The sequence below is a fragment of the Sebastes umbrosus genome, chromosome 17 (assembly GCF_015220745.1).
Source record: "Sebastes umbrosus isolate fSebUmb1 chromosome 17, fSebUmb1.pri, whole genome shotgun sequence".
Lineage (NCBI taxonomy): Eukaryota > Metazoa > Chordata > Actinopteri > Perciformes > Sebastidae > Sebastes > Sebastes umbrosus.
In genome coordinates, this window is record NC_051285.1 from 26610432 (window position 1) to 26631021 (window position 20590).

General features: G+C 43.1%; 1 protein-coding gene across 6 annotated transcripts in view; it reads left to right on the forward strand.

The window, feature by feature from the left end:
- LOC119475212 (spectrin beta chain, non-erythrocytic 1) overlaps nucleotides 1–20590 on the forward strand; it is a 51298-nt gene that overhangs the window by 26970 nt on the left and 3738 nt on the right. For 4 of the 6 annotated variants that reach the window (XM_037747695.1, XM_037747696.1, XM_037747697.1 and 1 more), the window contains 37 exons: nucleotides 3106–3257; nucleotides 3531–3704; nucleotides 4066–4157; nucleotides 4313–4393; nucleotides 5509–5624; nucleotides 6002–6114; nucleotides 6226–6413; nucleotides 6521–6638; nucleotides 6781–6939; nucleotides 7050–7352; nucleotides 8449–8602; nucleotides 8710–9104; nucleotides 9214–9477; nucleotides 9561–9772; nucleotides 10066–10203; nucleotides 10326–10545; nucleotides 10717–11253; nucleotides 12093–12295; nucleotides 12389–12479; nucleotides 12684–12830; nucleotides 12956–13219; nucleotides 13384–13608; nucleotides 13725–13814; nucleotides 13993–14271; nucleotides 14371–14501; nucleotides 14625–14829; nucleotides 14930–15304; nucleotides 15394–15638; nucleotides 15749–15887; nucleotides 16048–16132; nucleotides 16669–16865; nucleotides 17046–17170; nucleotides 17262–17337; nucleotides 18412–18489; nucleotides 19579–19757; nucleotides 20104–20277; nucleotides 20452–20494. In XM_037747695.1, coding sequence (XP_037603623.1) covers nucleotides 3106–3257; nucleotides 3531–3704; nucleotides 4066–4157; nucleotides 4313–4393; nucleotides 5509–5624; nucleotides 6002–6114; nucleotides 6226–6413; nucleotides 6521–6638; nucleotides 6781–6939; nucleotides 7050–7352; nucleotides 8449–8602; nucleotides 8710–9104; nucleotides 9214–9477; nucleotides 9561–9772; nucleotides 10066–10203; nucleotides 10326–10545; nucleotides 10717–11253; nucleotides 12093–12295; nucleotides 12389–12479; nucleotides 12684–12830; nucleotides 12956–13219; nucleotides 13384–13608; nucleotides 13725–13814; nucleotides 13993–14271; nucleotides 14371–14501; nucleotides 14625–14829; nucleotides 14930–15304; nucleotides 15394–15638; nucleotides 15749–15887; nucleotides 16048–16132; nucleotides 16669–16865; nucleotides 17046–17170; nucleotides 17262–17337; nucleotides 18412–18489; nucleotides 19579–19757; nucleotides 20104–20277; nucleotides 20452–20494 — 6767 coding nt within the window. The remainder of the gene's footprint in view (nucleotides 1–3105; nucleotides 3258–3530; nucleotides 3705–4065; nucleotides 4158–4312; nucleotides 4394–5508; nucleotides 5625–6001; nucleotides 6115–6225; nucleotides 6414–6520; nucleotides 6639–6780; nucleotides 6940–7049; nucleotides 7353–8448; nucleotides 8603–8709; nucleotides 9105–9213; nucleotides 9478–9560; nucleotides 9773–10065; nucleotides 10204–10325; nucleotides 10546–10716; nucleotides 11254–12092; nucleotides 12296–12388; nucleotides 12480–12683; nucleotides 12831–12955; nucleotides 13220–13383; nucleotides 13609–13724; nucleotides 13815–13992; nucleotides 14272–14370; nucleotides 14502–14624; nucleotides 14830–14929; nucleotides 15305–15393; nucleotides 15639–15748; nucleotides 15888–16047; nucleotides 16133–16668; nucleotides 16866–17045; nucleotides 17171–17261; nucleotides 17338–18411; nucleotides 18490–19578; nucleotides 19758–20103; nucleotides 20278–20451; nucleotides 20495–20590) is intronic. The other 2 variants (XM_037747699.1, XM_037747700.1) reach the window with 1 other exon arrangement.

A 20590-nucleotide genomic window follows, 5' to 3' on the forward strand; every position in this document is an offset into this window, starting at 1 on the left:
AAAACACAAGATTGTTGAGGGCTTTTTCATGAAACGTGTTGATTCACATGTGTGTGTACTTTTGCACCTATTAACTATAATCTCTTTGGGTTTATCTGCTATTGAACTCTTTGTCTGTAATGCATGTGCCCTCCCAATTGTTACCAACCAAGCCCTCGAGCAGGAAATGAGAGAGGTAGGGCAGGGTGAGACATCATCAGTAAATGATGCTTTACTTTTTGAACACAATTCTCATGCTTTCCTCTGCAGTCTTCTGTAAGATACAGACATTATAAGAATCAGTTATTTGAAATGTTTTAACTTGCTACTGTACTCTACAAGAATACACCCAAATAGGCTTTCTCTCTTTAATGCTCTCGCTCTCTTGTCCTACTGCTTCCTTGTGTCGTTCTGCTGCCCTCAGCTCTGGTGCGGAACATGGACAGCCAAACTTTTTACTGAATGATGAAATATATTCTGCTATCGTTTCTTCTATTGCTTGTCAGAGCACTTTGGCAGACGCTGCTGTCTGGAGAACAGCAACTGAAGCAAGGAAGGGCGAACCACCAAGTGCTTACTGAGTGCTCACTTAGTAGGATTACAACAAACAGTGATGTTTTTTTGACGGTGTGACAATCCCTGAGATTTTCATTTCAAGGCTGTGAGATGGCCACAAAACACACTGAAATGTGAGTCTCAATGGGGAGAACATGTGTGGCTTTTTGCGGCCGGTAGAAATTTGATGATGATGGAACATAAACAAACAATACGGACACCTGCTCATTAAATTATCACTGTACAAGGCCACTAGAATACCACAGCGTACTTTTTGATACCTAAATTACAGCGAGGTAAAATACAGAGGTCACAGCTGAAGGGGATTGACTATTTTAATCTTGTTAGCTGGGACAGTTTTTATTATTTGTTTAAGAAAATTAATAGAAGATTGCTTTCAATTTTGTTAAAGCACAATGAAACAAGAAGCTGTCTGTGTGTATTACTTCTTTCAAAAGAGAACCTCTCTAGTAAAGTATAAGTAGAGGGGAAGCACCTTCAGCTCACAACAAGTCAAGCGTTATGTCCCGGGGTATTACTCCACCCTAGAAAGCGTGTGTGAAATTTCAAAATCTTGTTCTTTTTTTAGCTGACAGTTGGTTGCGTGTTTTTTTTTGCACAACATGCTGGCTTTCGTCACCTCACATTGCTCACTCTTTTTGGAATGGCTTAGTATTAATTTATTAGTCAAACACAGTAATAACTCAGTAATCCTTGCTGAGCCACTAATAGCTTTCCTTTATCAACATTTGTGGGGATCTTAATGATTTTTTTTTTTTTTAATTCCACAAGAACTGTCATTAATGACCTTGTGATGTAATCTCATAGATCTCTTTTAATATGACTAGTCTATATTCAACTAGATTGACCTTCACAATCTGCCATTGTTACATAAACTGCCTAGATATTGGACCCTGCCTTTGGGTTGAAAGTCTCAGCTTTGAGTAGTGTTGCTTTTGAAAGTTTCTATAGTTAGTATTAGCGAGCCTTACCTTCTGCTCAAGTTTGTTTTGTGAAAAATCAGCTGCTTCAGAGAAATACAATGTACATTTTTTGATTAGATTCTTTCAAACAAACCATGCTGTCTGTGCTTTTACTTCACTAAAATAAGACCTTTGGCAACATTTGGTGACTTGTTGACGGGCTAATGTTAGTAGTAGCAACACCGTTACATAATAATGTAATGATGCTGAAGAAATTATTATTTGGTTTTATAACACGGCGTTGTTTAATACTCTATTCTGATTGGATAATCACGGCGCTCTGCAGGTCTGACATTTCTTTATAGCAGACCGTTGCTATGGCCGCAGCTCTGGACCGTTTTGTGTCAAGTTATTGATTTCTTAAGTAAGTAGCTGTGTAATAAGCGAGATAATGTACAGCTAGCGGGTAATTGTTGTGAAAGAAAGCCCGCGTCGGGGTGCGGCATCGCCCTGAAGGGGTGACCGGCTCGCTGTACATTATCCTTTACGAATTGAATGGGGAGAAGGAGCAAGGACAACACAGGAGAGTTGTCCAGGTACCTGACCCCTCAAGGTGACTTTCTGTCACATTAATTACATTTCTACCTTTTGTTGTTTCGATGCAACACGTGAAGCACACAAGACGTAGCTTTTGGGTTCATGTTGTTACATGTTGAAGTGTATCGTGAGAAGAATGTGTGGCCTATTGCACCATCAAAGTTGATTTTATCATATGGAGCTTTGTGCAGCGGAAACTTATACAATGCAGCTTTATTCAACATGTGGCTATTTATAGTTTGAATTGTTAAATGATGAATATGAAAATATGATGGCTTTGCTGTTTTGCATTGTTTTTAGAGAGCCATCCATCTTCACCACCATTATATCTCATTTCATGCTGCTGCAAGTAGGTTTTGTTTAACTCATTATTACAGAGCTGCTCCTCTGATCTATTTTCTGTCTGCTTCAGGGTTTTTTTCTCTGCAGGCTTGTGTTGGGTGCAGTGCATTAAGTACAATGCTAGAATCGTGTTTTCAAAAGGCAGGGAGACCTGTGTCCTAGAAATGAGGTCACCTTGTTAGGCAGCAGAGCAGGATTAGCTTCTTACTCCCCTGGTCCATATGTCTGAGCTGCTGTTACAGCTTAATTTATTGTGATTCTTTTTTTTTTAGTCCTGCTCCAGTAAAGAAAGCAAATGTCATTGTCTTTGTGTGTTTATTTTGTCACTTTTCTCTTCTAAATTCACATAATCAGAATAATTGGCAATAACACGTGGGTAGAGCCATCAGTAAACTTTGGTCTGAGGAGTGAAAACCTCTCACTAAGCTGTCAATACAGTGATCCTAGAGACTTAATGGCATAGCTTATCTGTGAAATGGACCGCTCAGGACAAGGGCTTAAGTCCTTATGATTTACTGTCACCTGTCTGCTCTCAGGAGTGAGCAAAGTTGTTGTTTGTTTAGAGCAAAATTGACTCCTTGTAAATATTTATTTCCCTTACAGTAATGATATATTGATGCCAGTGGCATCTCAGTCAGCGGAGTCAATTGTAATCTTGCCCCTCTCTCTCTCTCTATCTCTCTATCTCTCTCTGTTGTTTCCTTTGCAGATGAGCGTGAAGCAGTACAGAAGAAGACCTTCACCAAATGGGTAAACTCTCACTTAGGCCGAGTGACCTGTCGCATTGGTGACTTGTACACCGACCTGCGCGATGGCCGCATGCTCATCCGCCTTCTGGAAGTGCTCTCAGGAGAACAGCTGGTCAGTATCACACAGAAACCACCACTCTCTGTTCTAACCCTGACCCAGGCCCCAAGCATGACTTTCACTCTGCACCACAAGTCAGGAGGAAGGAGAAATCATGCGCTCCATTTCTTGTTTCATTTAGCGTGATTTACTTCTCCTCCTGCTTCTACTTGTTTTGCTTTTGTTTTTTTAATAACTGCCATCGTTTCCTCTTCATGTATGTTGTGATAACTTTTGTCCAATAATTTCAACGTAGGTCTTCTTTTCTTTTTCTTCTGCTCCCCACAGCCAAAGCCCACGAAGGGCCGCATGCGTATCCACTGCCTGGAGAACGTTGATAAAGCTCTGCAGTTTCTCAAGGAGCAAAAAGTGCATCTAGAAAACATGGGCTCACATGACATCGTGGATGGGAATCACCGTCTCACCCTGGGTCTCATCTGGACCATCATCCTTCGCTTCCAGGTAGAGTAGCTTCGTAGAGCTCTGCCCATTGGCCCTCTCACCGCAGCAACCACGTTGCTTAACCTCCTTCAAAGAACGAATTTGGCTTTGGGACATCAGGTCTCTGCATGTAGCCTAGCCCATCATCAGGCAAACTCGGTAAAAAAAATGGTAATAGAGGTTAATGCTGCGGTGTGATTTACAAGGTATTCATGCTATTTAGTCATGAACCTACTGTCATTACTTTTGAATTTTGAATTGGGTATAATGTACTAACATATTATAGATTATATTAATAACATTGCAGGGTCTAATTATGTAGGAATTGTGTAAAATGATGTCAGCGCACTCTTAACTACGTAAATGAATGCTCTGCTGACAGATCCAGGACATCAGTGTGGAGACGGAGGACAACAAGGAGAAGAAATCAGCTAAAGATGCGCTGCTGCTTTGGTGCCAAATGAAAACTGCTGGGTGAGGGAGGACTTAATCACACAGGATAAATACCGTTAATATGCTGAAGCTATATTTGACAATTTAAAGACTATTTGTGGTTTTGCTGAAGTGCTTATTGATGAATCGTGCTGTGCTGAGTTAATGATTAATGACGTCTGATCTGGCCTCTACAGATACCCCAATGTCAACATCCACAACTTCACTACCAGCTGGAGAGACGGTCTGGCGTTCAGTGCCATCGTGCACAAACACAGGTCATTGACTTCTTCCTGTACTTGTTTTTGTTACCTACTACAATACATCTGGCCCTTGTTAGGCATATCCTTGTATATAATTAAACAGGTATTCTCTTCAAAGTGTGGATTTCAGATAGTCATCCTACAAATAAAAAAGGTGTCCAATATCTTTACCCTCCCTTTTTATCTTTCTTTGCCTAATGAGAAGCACCTGTCGCAGTACCATCACACTTCTCAGGGGTGTTTTTATCCCCTTTTCTATTTAGGTCTCCTCCTACTCCTCCCATCCTTCATACAGTCTGCAGTATGGCTAAAAGGATGGAAATAAAATAGGGAGTAAGATGACCTAGATCACAGAAATAATAACCCACTTATTTTCTATGAAGAGCCGTGCTTGATAACTCACTTGCACACCCTGCTGTTCATTACAATGAATGCCTAAGGTGATACTTGATACACGAATGCAAACACTGCCATCATTGGGGTGACTGAACCATGGAATATTTATGTAAACCATGACTCTGCGTTTTACATGATCGGGCTCCTTTTCAAACTACAGAAGAGGCACCAGAGCAGGCAATTACAATATGCAAAGACTATTTTTCCCTTTCAGTTGTTAAAGTACCTGCAATGTAATGACATACGTTTCATGAATTAAGAACGTGCTGTGGAGTAAAAGGTGTCATGGCCATTGTACAATTCAAACCTCTGGACATGTTACTGAACCTCAATTAGAAAATATTCCCATATTTTGGGAATGCCAATTCATGTTTATTGGTCGTCAAAGTTTGAATGATAAATACAGAAGGCCTCCAATCCTATTTTACACCCCTCCAATGCCTAAGTAAGCTCAAAATGAAAACATGATTCAGGCAAGAATAAGCAATAATTGGCAGGAGCAGCTTTGCCTAATCCACAGATGAAAAGCCTGTTTGCATGCAGATGACTATACCTAAATCCAATGGATTATTTAATGCACCCTGGTCTGTAAACATAGACATGTATTTGAGTGGACTGCACAATGTTTTTTTCTCTCTACAACAAGAAGGTGATGCTATATGTCTACATGTCAGCCTGAGTGATATTGCCATTGCTCTGCAATCTGTTCTAAAACCGTAATTATTCCTTTGCAGACCCGACGTGATTGAGTTTGACAACCTGAAGAGGTCCAATGCTCACTACAATCTCCAGAACGCGTTCAATACGGCTGAGAATAAGCTGGGGCTTACCAAGCTTCTGGACCCAGAAGGTGAGTGGGTAAAACCGCCACAAAAATATGAAGCATCCCTGTCACAAGTCAGAGCTGACGGCCTGACACTGTCCACTAAGGCACTAACCTGGTGCCTGTTGTCCCTCCCCAAACAGACTGATGGCTGTTAGACTATTGGGGATTAGTGTAAATAATTGTAGCTTAGACAACACCACATCACATGTCAGCTACACTGGCGTCACAAAAAGCGTGTCCAGAGATAGTAACGGTTGGGAACCCGTTAAACTCCTCATTAAGGCTGTTTTGAAAGCCAAACTTAACTGTGTTGTTTATGCATGATGAAGTTAATGGTCAGTAGATTGAAAAAAAGGGGTTAATAGTTTATGTGCAAATGGATTATGTTGTCTTTTTTTCAGATGTTAATGTTGATCAGCCTGATGAGAAGTCCATCATTACCTATGTGGCGACCTACTACCATTACTTCTCCAAGATGAAAGCCCTGGCAGTGGAGGGCAAACGAATTGGCAAGGTTAGCTTTGTGTTTTTGTGTGTATACATTTATGCAAGTAAAACATGCGAGTGCATGTGAGTACATGCACATTGAGTGTTGCCTTGATTCACAGATCCCTCTCTGTTGCAGGTACTGGACTATGCTATTGAAGCTGATCAGCTGATAGAGAAGTATGAGACCCTTGCCTCAGAGCTGCTGCAGTGGATTGAGCAGACCATAGGGACGCTCAACGATCGGCAGCTAGCTAACTCACTGAATGCTGTGCAGAACCAACTCCAGGCTTTCAACTCCTACCGGACTGTGGAGAAGCCCCCCAAGTGAGTAACAAAAAGCTCAATGAATGACCCAATGCTTATTCTCTATTAGGATCCAAAGTGTGAAGCTGTACAGCACGTTATAACCGAGGTGGTGTCTGTCTCAACAGATTTACAGAGAAAGGAAACTTGGAGGTTCTCCTCTTTACTATCCAGAGCAAGATGAGAGCAAACAATCAGAAAGTCTACATTCCGAGAGAGGGCAAACTCATCTCTGACATCAATAAGGTATGTTTTGCTCAAGAAATGGTTTTCCATCCAGAAAGCCATGTTAAATAATGTGATGTAATCAGTATGTATGTACTCATGCATACGGTATCGGTATCCTAGTTGCAGGATTTCACCAACTTTCTGTGTTTTCATGTGGCAGGCGTGGGAGCGACTGGAAAAAGCAGAGCACGAACGAGAGCTGGCACTGAGGAACGAGCTGATTCGACAGGAGAAGCTGGAGATGCTTGCTGCACGTTTTGACCGCAAAGCAGCTATGCGGGAGACGTGGCTGAGTGAGAACCAGAGGCTAGTGTCTCAGGTAATAATAATCAACAAGGGACAAATGTGTGGCTACAGATGCCTTATAATTTCTGACTTGAAAACATTGAATAGTTTTACTGTGATAAGCTCACCTTCCTCTTTTGCTAGGACAACTTTGGAACTGACTTGGGAGCCGTGGAAGCTGCCACTCGTAAACACGAAGCAATTGAGACGGACATTGGGGCATATTGGGAGCGCGTGGCTGCTGTGGAGGCTGTCGCCAAAGAGCTGGAAGCAGAGAGGTACCATGATGTGCGCCGTGTAACTGCACGAAGGGATAATGTGCTCCGACTCTGGGAATACCTGAAGGAGCTTCTGGCTGCACGCAGAGAGCGTCTGAACTCCCATCGTGACCTACAGAGACTGTTTGAGGAGATGCGCTACATCATGGACTGGATGGCAGAGAACAAGGTACTGACCCACTCAAAACAACGCACGCTTACACCATTTTAACAGTGCTCACACTGTTTTAACTTCTGCTTTGCATTCCTACACTCAGTTGACTTTGTTTTTTAATCAACAAAAAGGAATTTCCTAATCCTCTCAATTAAGTTAGTTGTTGTTCACATATGTCCTCGGCAGCTTTAGTGTCTTGCGCTTATCAGAGGACCATTAACAGCAGTAATTAGCTTTTTATAGGCCTAGCCTGAGCTGTGTTGCCTGTCATTGTTGGCTTTACTGAGGTTGGCTGTGGTAGACTTCAGTCACTGGAGTCTTTTTCTCCTTTCGGGGGTAAATCTGCGTCTTAATTTTGGTGTTAATCATTAAACTTGTGAACATCTGTTAATTGCATATTTGTTTAAAAGGTAGCAGCAAGGAGGTTGCGTTTTCTTTACCTTGCTCAGTAGAGAGAGAGAGAGAGAGAGAGAGAGAGAGAGAGAGAGAGATTAATTTGATGGGGACAGCTGGGATGGAGATATACTGTATATGTCTGCATTTGTTCGTCTGGGGTGGAGTTGATTAGGCCATTAATCCATTTCTTCTGTAATTTTCAGTGGTTACTGGAATCATGCTGTTAACGTCTTGGTGATTCAGTCAACCATTACCACATAATTAGAATGCTTGTAAACAGTTTATTATCTGTTTTTTTTAATAGTGTTTGTAGCACAACGTCCTGTTGTCATTTAATGGTCTTATGCTCTAATGGCTCAGATTAGAGGAATTTTCACCGCTGTGGTTTGAGTAAGGCTCTGGCTCACCGTTTGTTCAGGTTAATGGTCTGAAGCTACAGCTTGTTGAAATTCTGTTGTCAGTTGTTATTATTTTTTTTTTGGTAATTTAAAATATCACCAAGTGCAAGGCATAGCTCATAAGAAAATGGTTATGTTTCAAAATTTGTAAATATCTATTCTGTTTAAATGTGGCCCACTCTTCTTCACATCCTTTTGGTGGACACAATACCCAACCTAGATTCAGACCTTGTGGGTGCTGTTGCAAACAGTTTTTCTTCTTTCTTTTTTTTAAAGATGAGTTAAGCAATATTCTACTGGACTGTGTTCTGTTTCAGGGTCGTCTGCAGTCTCCAGACAGTGGCAAACATTTGCATGATGTGTTAGATCTACTGCAGAAACACACTCTGGTAGAGGCTGACATTTCAGCTCAGGCAGAGAGGATCAAGGCAGTGCAGGGAGCTGCACAGCGCTTCACATCTTATGAACAGGGTGAGTTTTGAAACATGTTTTTACACATTCTCTGTACAGGTCATTCAGCTTTAGTCTCACCTATCTGTGCACAATATCTAAGTGCCGTGTATTCCTGCCTTTTCTAGCCTACAAACCGTGTGAGCCGGGACTGGTTAGTGAGAAGGTCGACCTGCTGGGTCAAGCCTACGATGATCTCGGTCAGCTTGTTGGGAAACGCAGAGTGCGCCTAGAGGACTCTCACCGCCTATGGCAGTTTCTGTGGGATGTGGGAGAGGAGGCAGCCTGGATCAGAGAGCAGGAGCAGATCCAGGCCAGTGGAGACTGTGGCCGTGACCTCACTTCTGCCCTTCACCTGCTCAGCAAACATGAGGCCTTCAGGGATGAGATGGCAGCCCGTTACGGCCCTCTGAGTAACAGCATCGCTGCCGGAGAAGTTTTGGTTGAGGAGGGACACTTTGGAGCCCCAGAGGTCACCGAGAGGATTCAAGACATCCGTGGACAGTGGACACATCTGGAGGAGGTGGGGGGTGATCACGATTCTTTGTGTTTGTATTTGTACAGTATAAAGGTATTCCAAATATTTGTCGTTTTTTTGTGTTTCTAATTTTCTTGTTCTCCCTGCTCCCCAGACAACTAAGCTCAGAGAGCAGAGCCTTAACGAAGCGGTGGCCCTGCACCAGTTCCAAACAGATGCCAATGACATGGAGGCATGGATCATGGAGGCACTCCGACAGGTATCCAGTCAGGAGGTGGGCCACGACGAGTTCTCCACCCAAACTCTCGCTCGCAAACAGAGGGAGATAGAGGAGGAGATCCAGAGTCACCGCCCCGGCATCGACTCCCTGCATGAGCAGGTCCAAGCACTGCCAGAGGCCTATGTACAGTACCCTCAGGTATGTCTGCTTTTGTTTTTCATACTTCTTCAGTGATGGCATGCTCTTCGTAGGACTAAATTATTGTTTATGGCTGACTGTAGGTGGATGGTCGCCTACCTGCTATTGAGCAGCGCTTTGAAGAACTGGAGTCTCTGTCAGTAGCTCGGCGCCAGGCTCTGGAAGGTGCCCTGGCCCTCTACCGCATGTTCAGTGAAGCTGGTGCCTGCCAGCTCTGGGTGGAGGAAAAGGAGCAGTGGTTACATGGTATGGAGATCCCTACCAAACTGGAGGACTTGGAGGTGGTGCAGCAGAGGTTAGTCTGGGCGTAAGGGAAGAATGTTAATACTGAAGATTTTATTTTTCTAAGAAACATGATGATGATTGAATTCTTATCCCTTGAAAAGATGTGAAATAATAAAAGAATCCATTCAAATAATTACTTTTGTGAAATCAAACATATGAGGTAGTTAGAAGATTAAAAATTGACTGACAAGTATACAAAATGTCATTGTTTCCTCTCACAAATAGTTTTATTATTTAATTTTTTTTTAGATTAGACTTTTCAGAATGAGTGCATTGATGCTGGTCTATTTTTTATGGCTGCAGATTTGAGACACTGGAACCTGAGATGAACAACCTGGGCACTCGTGTCACTGATGTGAACCAGGTGGCTGAGCAGCTGCTGAGCTCCGACAACTGTAGCAAAGACCAAATCCACCAGACACGAGACCAACTGCACAACAGGTCAGAGCTAACATCTGAGGCCTAGTAAAAAACCCACATCTTTACACCGAAATATATTTGTACTCAATGAGCGCTGTGGTTAGCATTTTTAGCCTAAATATTATATTTGGTTTGGTCTCTAGATGGAGGGAGTTCGAACAACTGGCTGGCCAAAAGAAAGTGGCCCTAGAGTCGGCCCTTAACATCCAGAACTACCACTTGGAGTGTAATGAGATTCAATCTTGGATGAAGGAAAAGACCAAAGTGATTGAATCCACCCAGAGCCTGGGCAATGACCTGGCTGGAGTGATGGCACTGCAACGCAAACTCACTGGCATGGAGAGGGACCTGGAGGCCATTCAGGTATGGAGAGGTCACATATTGCTCGACTTATTGGTGAGGGTTGGAAACAGAACAGACTGTGTAACAGATAATGTAAAAATCAGGTAAATAAATAGTGAGATTAATTTGGGCTTCATGTTGAGGTGTCTTGTTATTATATCTGCATTAATATAAGTGTCCATATGCTTGCAGGGCAAACTGGATGACCTGAGAAACGAGGCTGAAAAACTGGCCATGGAACATCCAGATCAGGCTGGAGAGATCCAAGGACACCTTGCAGAGATTCAAGAGGTGTGGGAGGAGTTGAACGCCACCATGAAGCGGCGCGAGGAGTCGTTGGGCGAAGCCAGCAAGCTGCAGGGCTTCCTCAGGGATCTGGATGACTTCCAGTCCTGGCTGTCCCGCACCCAGACAGCCGTGGCCTCAGAGGACATTCCCACCTCTCTGCCTGAGGCTGAGAGTTTGCTAACCCAGCACGAGAACATTAAGAATGAGGTGGATAACTACAAGGAGGACTATGAGAAGATGCGGGCGGTTGGTGAGGAGGTGACCCAAGGTCAGACGGATGCCCAGTACATGTTCTTGGCCCAGAGGCTCCAGGCACTGGACACTGGCTGGCATGAGCTGCGTCGCATGTGGGAGAACCGCCACAGTCTTTTGGCCCAAGCCTTTGACTTCCAGACTTTCTTGAGAGATGCAAAGCAGGCAGAGGCTTTCCTCAACAGCCAGGTGAGAAATACACTATGGAATGAAAGCCTTTGTCTGAGAGAAATGGCCTCACTGAAACAAAAAATCATGAATCAACGTACAGCCTATAGTCCAGCAGTCAGTGCGATATACCCCTTCGTGTACCTGAAATACAAGATATACTGCATGATTTAAGTGGATGATTCAGTCTTTAAGCAGAGCATGGGTTAAAGTAACTATGAGTTGGATAAAAATCGAATTCAAATTTCTCACCAGACCATCTGCCCTCTTGCCCCTCCCATTGTTCTCTACATGACTAATATGGGCTTTTTATAAGTATAATAAAAAACATTCTGCTCCCACAATGGTTTTAGTACAACATAAGTATGTTGTTCTGGTAATCAGAAATATGTTTACCCTCATGTTTTAAACTCAGTGTTTATCCTATATCAGTCTTTATTATGGTTGTTTGGGTGTTTGTGGTTTGTTTACATTGGTGCCCTGTTATGTTTTCTCTCAAATCAGAGCAACTGGAGGAGAGAAGTAAGCTGCTCTGTAAGTGGGCCATAGGCCTAGATCTGTATGGTGTAGGTCACTGTACTACAGTAGGACATACAAATTGAATTGAGAGGAAATTAGACTTCATTCATATGTAAAGAGGAACAACTTAATAGTATGGATTCAAAGACAGCTGCAGCAAAATTATATGTGTAGCTCGTTGTAGTTTGAATTTTTCAGTATAGCCCGAGTTTATTTAATCTCAATGCATCACTTACAGTAAGCAAACCGGCTGCTAAAAATCAAGAAAAATCATTGGAATTAGATAATTGCACGTCAGAAATGTTTTTTAAAAAATCCACATTCCTTTCCTCTCTGCGTAGGAGTACGTGCTGTCCCACACAGAGATGCCCACCAGTCTTCCGGGAGCCGAGGAAGCCATTAAGAAGCATGAGGATTTCCTCACCACCACTGAGGCCAGTGAGGAGAAGATAACTGGTGTGGTAGATGCTGGACGGCGCCTCATTAATGACAGTAATGCAAACTCTGATAAGATCCAGGAAAAAGTTGATTCCATCCAGGAAAGGTCAGAGCAAACCACTATTTATGTCAATTTTTCTTTTTAATTTGATGTTTGAAGAACAGAAGCTCATTTAGCTTTCTCCTTCATTTTCTCCAGGCATCTTAAGAATAGGGAGGCTGCAAATGAATTGCTGACGAAGCTTAAGGATAACCGCGAACTGCAGCACTTCCTCCAAGATGGACAGGAGGTAAAATTATTTTAAAAAATTAAATGAAATAGTAGCATAATGAATAAATAATTCTTAAGGGAGAAATATGTGAAAGTTGCCTAGTATTGTGAATAGAAATGGTTTATTTAATCATTAAAAACAAACTATAGAATTTGTGTTAATCACTTGTCTTTATAATATAGAAATAATGCCTATTTCATAATACTTTTGTCTTTTCTGTAGCTCACATTGTGGATCAACGAGAAGATGCTGACGGCACAGGACATGTCTTATGATGAGGCCAGAAATCTTCACAGCAAGTGGCAGAAACATCAGGCCTTCATGGCAGAGCTGGCCTCCAACAAAGACTGGCTAGACAAAATTGATAAGGTGTGGCCATTTTTCTATTAATTGTCATCAAATCTAATGTTGTTAAACGGTACCAGGACATCCATTCATCTGCCGGTTGATTCAAATTGAAATTCAAACTTGTCCACGCTTCCTGTCTCCAACAGGAGGGTCAGGCGCTGGTGGCTGAGAAGCCAGAGCTGAAACCTGTTGTTCAGCAGACCCTGGAGGACCTACAGCGTCAGTGGGAGGAGCTGGAGGGCACCACCCAGACCAAGGCCCAGTGCTTGTTCGATGCTAACCGGGCAGAGCTCTTTACACAGAACTGCTCTGCTCTGGATGTCTGGCTGAAAAACCTTGAGGGTCAGCTGCATAACGACGACTACGGCAAAGATTTGACTAGTGTCAACATCCTGCTCAAGAAGCACCAGGTAGACAACAATCTAGAAATACCGTTTATTTTATACAAAACATGTATCGAGAATCCTGAACTTGCTGAGCTGAGTGCATGTGGAGGAACTGGCCAAATCTCTGAAGTGGAGATTGACAAATGTCATATCTTCTTGTCTAACATCTTTGTGCTGTCCCTGTATAGATGGTGGAGAGCCAGATGGAGGTCAGAGAGAAGGAGGTGCAGTCCCTCCAGTCTCAGGCTCTGGCCCTGTCCCAGGAGGACGCTGGACTCACTGAAGTAGATGGTCAGCAAAGGCGCGTCACTGACAACTTCTCCAACCTTCAGGATCCTCTCCAACTGAGGAGACAGCGACTACTCGCCTCCAAAGAAGCACATCAATTCAACAGAGATCTGGAGGATGAAATTGTGAGTCAGATTACCTGACTGATTGCATAAATTAGATGTAGAAGTTTGGAGTAAGTAAGCATTTTTGTTGTGCCCTGTTTTGCCTGATGCTGATGTTTTATTCATTTTTCTCTCAGCTATGGGTGAAAGAGAGGATGCCCCTGGCGGCCTCCACAGACCATGGAAAAGACCTGCCCACCGTACAGCTGCTCAGCAAGAAAAACCAGGTACAGTGATAATAATTACTTTGTTTAAAATGTTGTAACGCAGGGTAATTAAAAGGAAGATAAACCTGACTTACACTCATTAGCATCTCTAAATCATTAAACACCTTCACTGAGTATACACCGAAGGCAAATGTGAGGCGCAGAAAATGCCAACCCACCTTCTCTGTGTCTGAATCAGACATTGCAGAAGGAGATCCAGGGCCATCAGCCTCGCATCGATGACATCCATAGACGAGGCCAGACCCAGAGCCAGGTAGATGGTGAGAGACAGTCTGTCCTAGAGGAGCGCCTCGTTGAGCTGCGGGACCTCTGGGACCAGCTGATAGACGAGACAGACAAGCGCCACGCCCGTCTAATAGAGGCAAACCGCGCCCAGCAGTTTTATGCTGATGCAGCAGAGGCTGAGGCCTGGATGGGAGAACAAGAGCTACACATGATGTCAGAGGAAAAAGCCAAGGTAAGACGAGACAAAATAAGACATGGAATTGCTCTTAGTGCCGCCCTTTCACAATCTACTGTCTCGAGAGATGTGATAATTTCCCATTTGTCTCCCCAGGATGAGCAAAGCGCACTAGTGATGGTCAAGAAGCACCAGACCCTGGAACAAGCTCTTGAAGACTATGCCCAAACCATTCACCAGCTAGCCAACAGCAGCCGCCTCATGGTCACCAGTGAACACCCAGAGAGGTGAGAGAGCACAAACAGAACTGAATGTTTAAAGTGTCAACTGTGACAGAAGCCTTCTTATTAACAAAGTTGTACACAAACTACCACTGATCTGTCTTGCTTTTTTTTTTTTTTTTTACACAGCGAGAGAATCACCTTACGGCAAGCCCAAGTAGACAAACTGTACGCAGGTTTGAAAGACCTCGCAGAGGAGCGTCGTGGGCGGCTTCAGGAGAGACTGCGGCTGACCCAGCTGAAGCGGGAGGTGGATGACCTGGAACAGTGGATTGCTGAGAGGGAGGTGGTTGCTGGCTCCCATGAACTAGGACAGGACTATGAACATGTCACAGTGAGTCTTTTTTTCTCTGTCACATACTTTGGAGACACTGAAGCTCAGGGAAATTTAGATGAATTAATTATGTTTCCCACATTTGCCCTGATTTTTACAGATGCTGAGGGACAAGTTCCGGGAGTTTGCTCGTGACACCAGCACCATCGGCCAAGAGCGTGTAGATGGTGTAAATGGGCTGGCAGATGACCTGATTGAGTCGGGTCATCCCGAGAACGCCAGTGTGGCTGAGTGGAAGGACGGGTTAAACGAGGCTTGGGCCGATCTGCTGGAGCTGATCGACACGCGCACACAAATGTTGGCAGCCTCCTATGAGTTGCACCGCTTCCATCAGGATGCAATGGAGGTGCTCGGACGTGTTAAGGAGAAGAGGGAAGGGTTGCCTTCTGACCTTGGCCGTGATCTTAACACCGTTCAGCATCTACACAGACAGCACAACACTTTCGAAAATGACATCCAGGCCCTCAGTGGACAGGTCTGTCAATAAAGAGATCTCTCGTGAGATTCCAAGAGAGCCGCGTGAATAGAAAACTGAATGTCCCCTCTTCCTCTTTGACCTCGTAGGTGAACCAGGTGCAAGATGATGCAGCACGGCTGCAGAAGGCTTACGCTGGGGAGAAAGCTGATGACATTAACAGGAGTGAACATGCTGTGACTTCTGCCTGGGAGGGCCTGCTTGAGGCTGGTCAGGCCCGCAGGCTCCTCCTGCTGGACACCGTGGAGAAGTTCCGCTTCTTCAACATGGTGCGAGACCTCATGCTCTGGATGGACGGCGTCAACCTGCAGATAGACGCACATGACAGCCCCAGGTGAATGTCATTTTATGCTTAATGCTCCAGTTACTGTAATGAATGCTGTTATAATCAGTGTGACAAGTATATTTTTAAATCTCCCCTCATTCTCCTTTCTGTTATCCCAGGGATGTGTCTTCAGCGGGGCTGGTCATTGCCAATCATCAGGACATCAAGTCAGAGATTGAGACTAGGGCAGACAGCTTTACTGCCTGTATTGAGATGGGAAACACTCTCATCAACAATAATCACTATGCATCTGATGAGGTATTGTGCAGTGGGTCACCTTCACTGTTATCTGCAGTCATATTAATGCCTATTTACAAGAAATTGCTCTGATTGATAGGGAACACACATCATGGCTCATTGTTGATTATTACTTAATGTCAGTCTTTTTTCTCGTTACTGAATGTTCTTTGATTCACAGATCCGAGAAAAACTTACTCAACTCCAGGAAAAGAGAGAGAGAATCAACAGAAACTGGCTAGACAAGATGGACCATTTACAAATTGGTATGCTTTACATGTGTTAGAGTCTGTATAAGATTCAATCTAATGGTGCCATGGAAAAAGAAATGACTGATACTTGTGGTTGCTACAGGGTAAAGGTAACAGATAAAATGCAAACAGGTGTGTCCAGTTTGAAGGTTATCATGGCAGCCATATTTTTTAACTTCGGTCAAGACTTGTGAGGTAAACGGCACAATGCTACAAGGTACACACTACACGGTTTTCTATAAGGCATGTGCACTTACCCCTATTTGGTTGGTGTTGATTGCACTATGACAACAGTCGAGCCAGGACTAACTTTTTGGTTTGTCTGCATCTGTTTTTATGTTGTGGCCCCCTTTGCCTGGACAACTCTCACTGCAACAACACAGTGGTCTTACTGAAATCAATGAAGCCTGTGTTTTTTTGCCATAGAGCTATTTGTTGGTCTGAAAGGCCCCTAATGTGTACTTGACTCAGTGCTAATAGTTTTTAGTGCTGTTTATACTGTATTTATCATTATTTGTTCACTCTCTGTCTCTCCCCCTACCTTATCTCAGTGCTGGAGGTGTTGCAGTTCGGACGCGATGCCTACGTTGCAGAGTCTTGGTTGGCGGGGCAAGAACCTCTGGTGCGAGCAGCAGAGCTGGGCTCGAATGTGGACGAGGTAGAAAGCCTAATTAAGCGCCATGAGGCCTTTGAGAAACTTGCTGCAGCCTGGGAAGACCGCTTTGTGCTGCTGGAGAAACTCACTACAGTAAGTAGAAATATGATGATCACATAGCAACATTTTCTGTGTATTTGAGAATGGTTTGTTTTGAATAGCCTGGTAGATACAGGATGTACAGGATGTCTGCCACTCATCAGTGAAAGTAGGCATTTATTTTCCCTCATTCATGTTAAATTTAGATAGCACTACTGACTTCCTATTTTTCAGCTTGAGGAGCATGAGATCCAGAGGAGGCGAGAGGAAGAAGAGAGAGCACGGCGACCCCCTACACCGCCCCCAGCAGTAGTGGCACAATCTGAGACAGAAAGTCAACTACATGATTCTGCAGCCAGGTAAACCAGAGGAGAGTTCTGGTAGAGCAGGATGATGTTGGTGTATCATCAGAAATTTTTATTAACATGCTTTCCCTCGCTCTCAAACCAGAACCAGTCTGGACCAGACTACGCTCAATCAGTCGGTGTCAGTGAATGGAGTTCACAGCGACAATGACACATCGCAGGTGAGTGTTTTTTTTTTTGTCGATCCAAAATGCTTTGAGTGTTACAGGGTTTGTCATGTCATACTACATGATGTAACTGTATGTGAGTGTCTGTCCTTGTCTCTGTCTGTTCTACTCTGATCAGCAGTGTTGTTTCAATACATGTTTCCTTGTCATATAATGACATTAATTGCCATTATCCAGTTGAGAGAAACATCTTTATTTTTTTCACCAGAGAGTGGCCATTAAGTGTAACTTGTGAAATGTTAAAATACCTAAACAATGTGGAGCAATATTGTATAATAGGGATAAGCAGCAAAGTTTTGCTGATCAGTATTGTTGATGATACTCAACAAATAAGTTTGTAGTGTGGAAGCTCTTTTTGGTAACACTTAATTTTACAGGCCCGCTAATTCCATGGTTATTAGGTGATAATTAGCAAGTAACCTATTTGAAATTTCTTTGGAATTACTGCCAAATTACCTCAATATTTACCTCAAAATGTATCGAAAATTACTTTATTATAAACAGCTATTTCCCAATAGCTGATCATTTATTTAGTATGTTTAATAATATAATAATACATTTAATTTATTAGCAAATAACCTCTTTGAAATTCTTTAAAAAACTCCCTGAAACATGACATTAGTTATCAGGTTACATTTGTGTTGCCAATAAGTCACACAATGGTGAGATTTGTGCCTGATCAGAAGTGTCTTCTATTAGTTTTGGTTTTCCACCTCCGATGAAGAGCAGGCGCTTCTCAAGCCTATGGGCCCTATTTTAACGATTATATGCTATTTTAGCATATAATCATTAAATAATGTTATAATAAAGTAATTTTCGATACATTTTGAGGTAAATATTGGGATCATTTGGCAGTAATTCTAAAGAAATCTACATTTTACTTGCTAATTATCACCTAATTACCATGAAATTTGCAAACCTGTAAAAAGAAGTGTTACCCACTTTTCCTGAAAAGAATCAGTGCCACCTGGAGTTTGCAGAGGAAGAAACTCGCCCACCACCTCAGGAATGCTGATTCAGTTGGACAGATTCACACTTCTTAACAATTTCTTATTGCGTTTTTAACAGCAGTCAATATCGCTATCGTTGTCAGTGGGAAAGAAATCAGAGCCTAAACGCGTGTGTAAGCCAAAGCATCCGGAGCGTGTGAGTACCAAGCCGTGGTCAGCTGTGTACTGTAGCTTCCCCTCGCTCCCCCCCCCCCCACCGTCACAGCCTCCGCTCAGCTCCTGGTCAACCGCAGTGCCTCTTTTCTTCTGTTGAGAAGCCATCGCTGCTCTCTGTCACAGATGCAAACCATCGCTTTTATTTATTCATGTTTCATTCATGAGTCCCATTGCTGTTTAAAGGCATGATGCAGATTCATGAACAGATTGTTCTCGTGGAACATGGTCTGTTGTTGTGTACTGTATGCGCTCATATTGACCAGGACGGGAGTGACTGTAAATGTGAAGCCCGGAGTTGTAAACGTGGTAATGTGGTGGTAATTGTAGCTGGTCAAAGCTGATTTATATGTAGCTTGTTTTTAGTCTTTCCCTTTATGTGTACACTTCCTGTGATGAGTGTGGAAGTCATTTAACAGCTCTTTGTAGAAAAAGGATAACAAAAACATCTCCTTAGCTGATAATACTTCTGCTAATAAGTATTATCAGCTAAGATAATACTACTGCTGTCACAATTGAGCACTTGAACTCAAAAGGCATCGTCTTTGTATTAAAGATTCATATGTTAAATCAAAGGAAGAATATTTGGATGATTTTAGGCTTTAGATGGATATAATTGAGTGTGTTCATGTGTGTTTTTGTCTGTGTTTATGTTTTGCAATGTAGAGTTATTATTTATTAATTTACAGTTGCTCAATAAATTACTGAGACCTGACTGAAGAGGCAAAGGTTATCTTAGGAATAGTAATATTTACATTTGTATCTGCCTCTGTTTCAAACAAATCAGATATCAGTATATTTTGACTATTCATGTGTGTAGCATGCATGACGCGTGCATGCGTGGTTATTTTAATTGTATGTCTTACCCACATATCAGTGTACTGTGTGATTATGTGGACCCACGCTATGCTGTTATCTCAGGTAATCATACAGTGCCGTCAAAACAAGCGTCATCATGGCTTTTCACGTACAATACGGCTGTGAATGGCTGCTTTGCTGCTCACTGCTTCCATCCAGTCGTGTGTTTTTTTCTACCTCCTCACCACCATTCATGCTCTGGTTTGAACCGCAGGGCTCCGAGTCCGAGTCGGTGAATGGACCAGGCAGGGACAGCGGGCTGGCGTCGTCTCGCCTCGAGCCTTCTGCCACTCTACCGAGCAGAGGTGGAGCGGAGTCTGAGCCGGACACCATGGAGGGGATGCTCTGTCGAAAACAGGAGATGGAATCCCACAGCAAAAAGGCAGCTACCAGGTTAGTGTTATCGGTCAAGAGATGCCAGACAGTGAAGACTTGATTTCAGCTAAAAATTATTGAAAAGGTTAATTGCTGTAAAACTCAGCTGGTTGTGTCTCCATCTGTCTGCCATGTCAGGGCACGATATACTGTACAACTCCAGAACTTTAACTCCAGGCTCATATGTCCTTCCACCTTATTTTATCTGATTTTGTTTCAGCTGTTATATCTATTGAATTTGTGTTTTCTTCTTTCAGTGTCACTACCAAATGACAGAATGTGTACATATATAAACATATATGCTTTTGTCTGTTTCTATGTTGCAACACATCCAGCTCCTAATCCCATTTCTTTGCTTCCGTAGGTCCTGGCAGAACGTGTACTGTGCCCTAAGAAAAGGAAGTCTTGGTTTCTATAAAGACGGCAAGAGCGCCAGCAACGGCATTCCATACCACGGAGAGGTTCCCATCAGCCTCGGAGAGGCGGTGTGTGAAGTAGCCAACGACTATAAGAAGAGGAAATTTGTATTCAAGCTCAGGTGAGAATAGACTTGGCAGCTAAAACCTCCTGACAGAGAACGGTGTTCACCCTGTTAGATTTTATAAATAAAATGAGAGGTGATGAAATACCGAGAAGATGGTGACATAGTGAGATGTAGACTTTACAGCTTATATGTGACTAATGGTTTACATCTTCAACACCGTGTCTGCAGGCTAGGGGATGGAAAAGAGTACCTGTTCCAGGCAAAGGATGAGGTGAGAGGAATAACTCTACTAAAATGAATAATTAAATACAAATTATGTTTGCGTGCTATGACTGTGCTTGATGATGGTGAAGTATAATAAATGTTA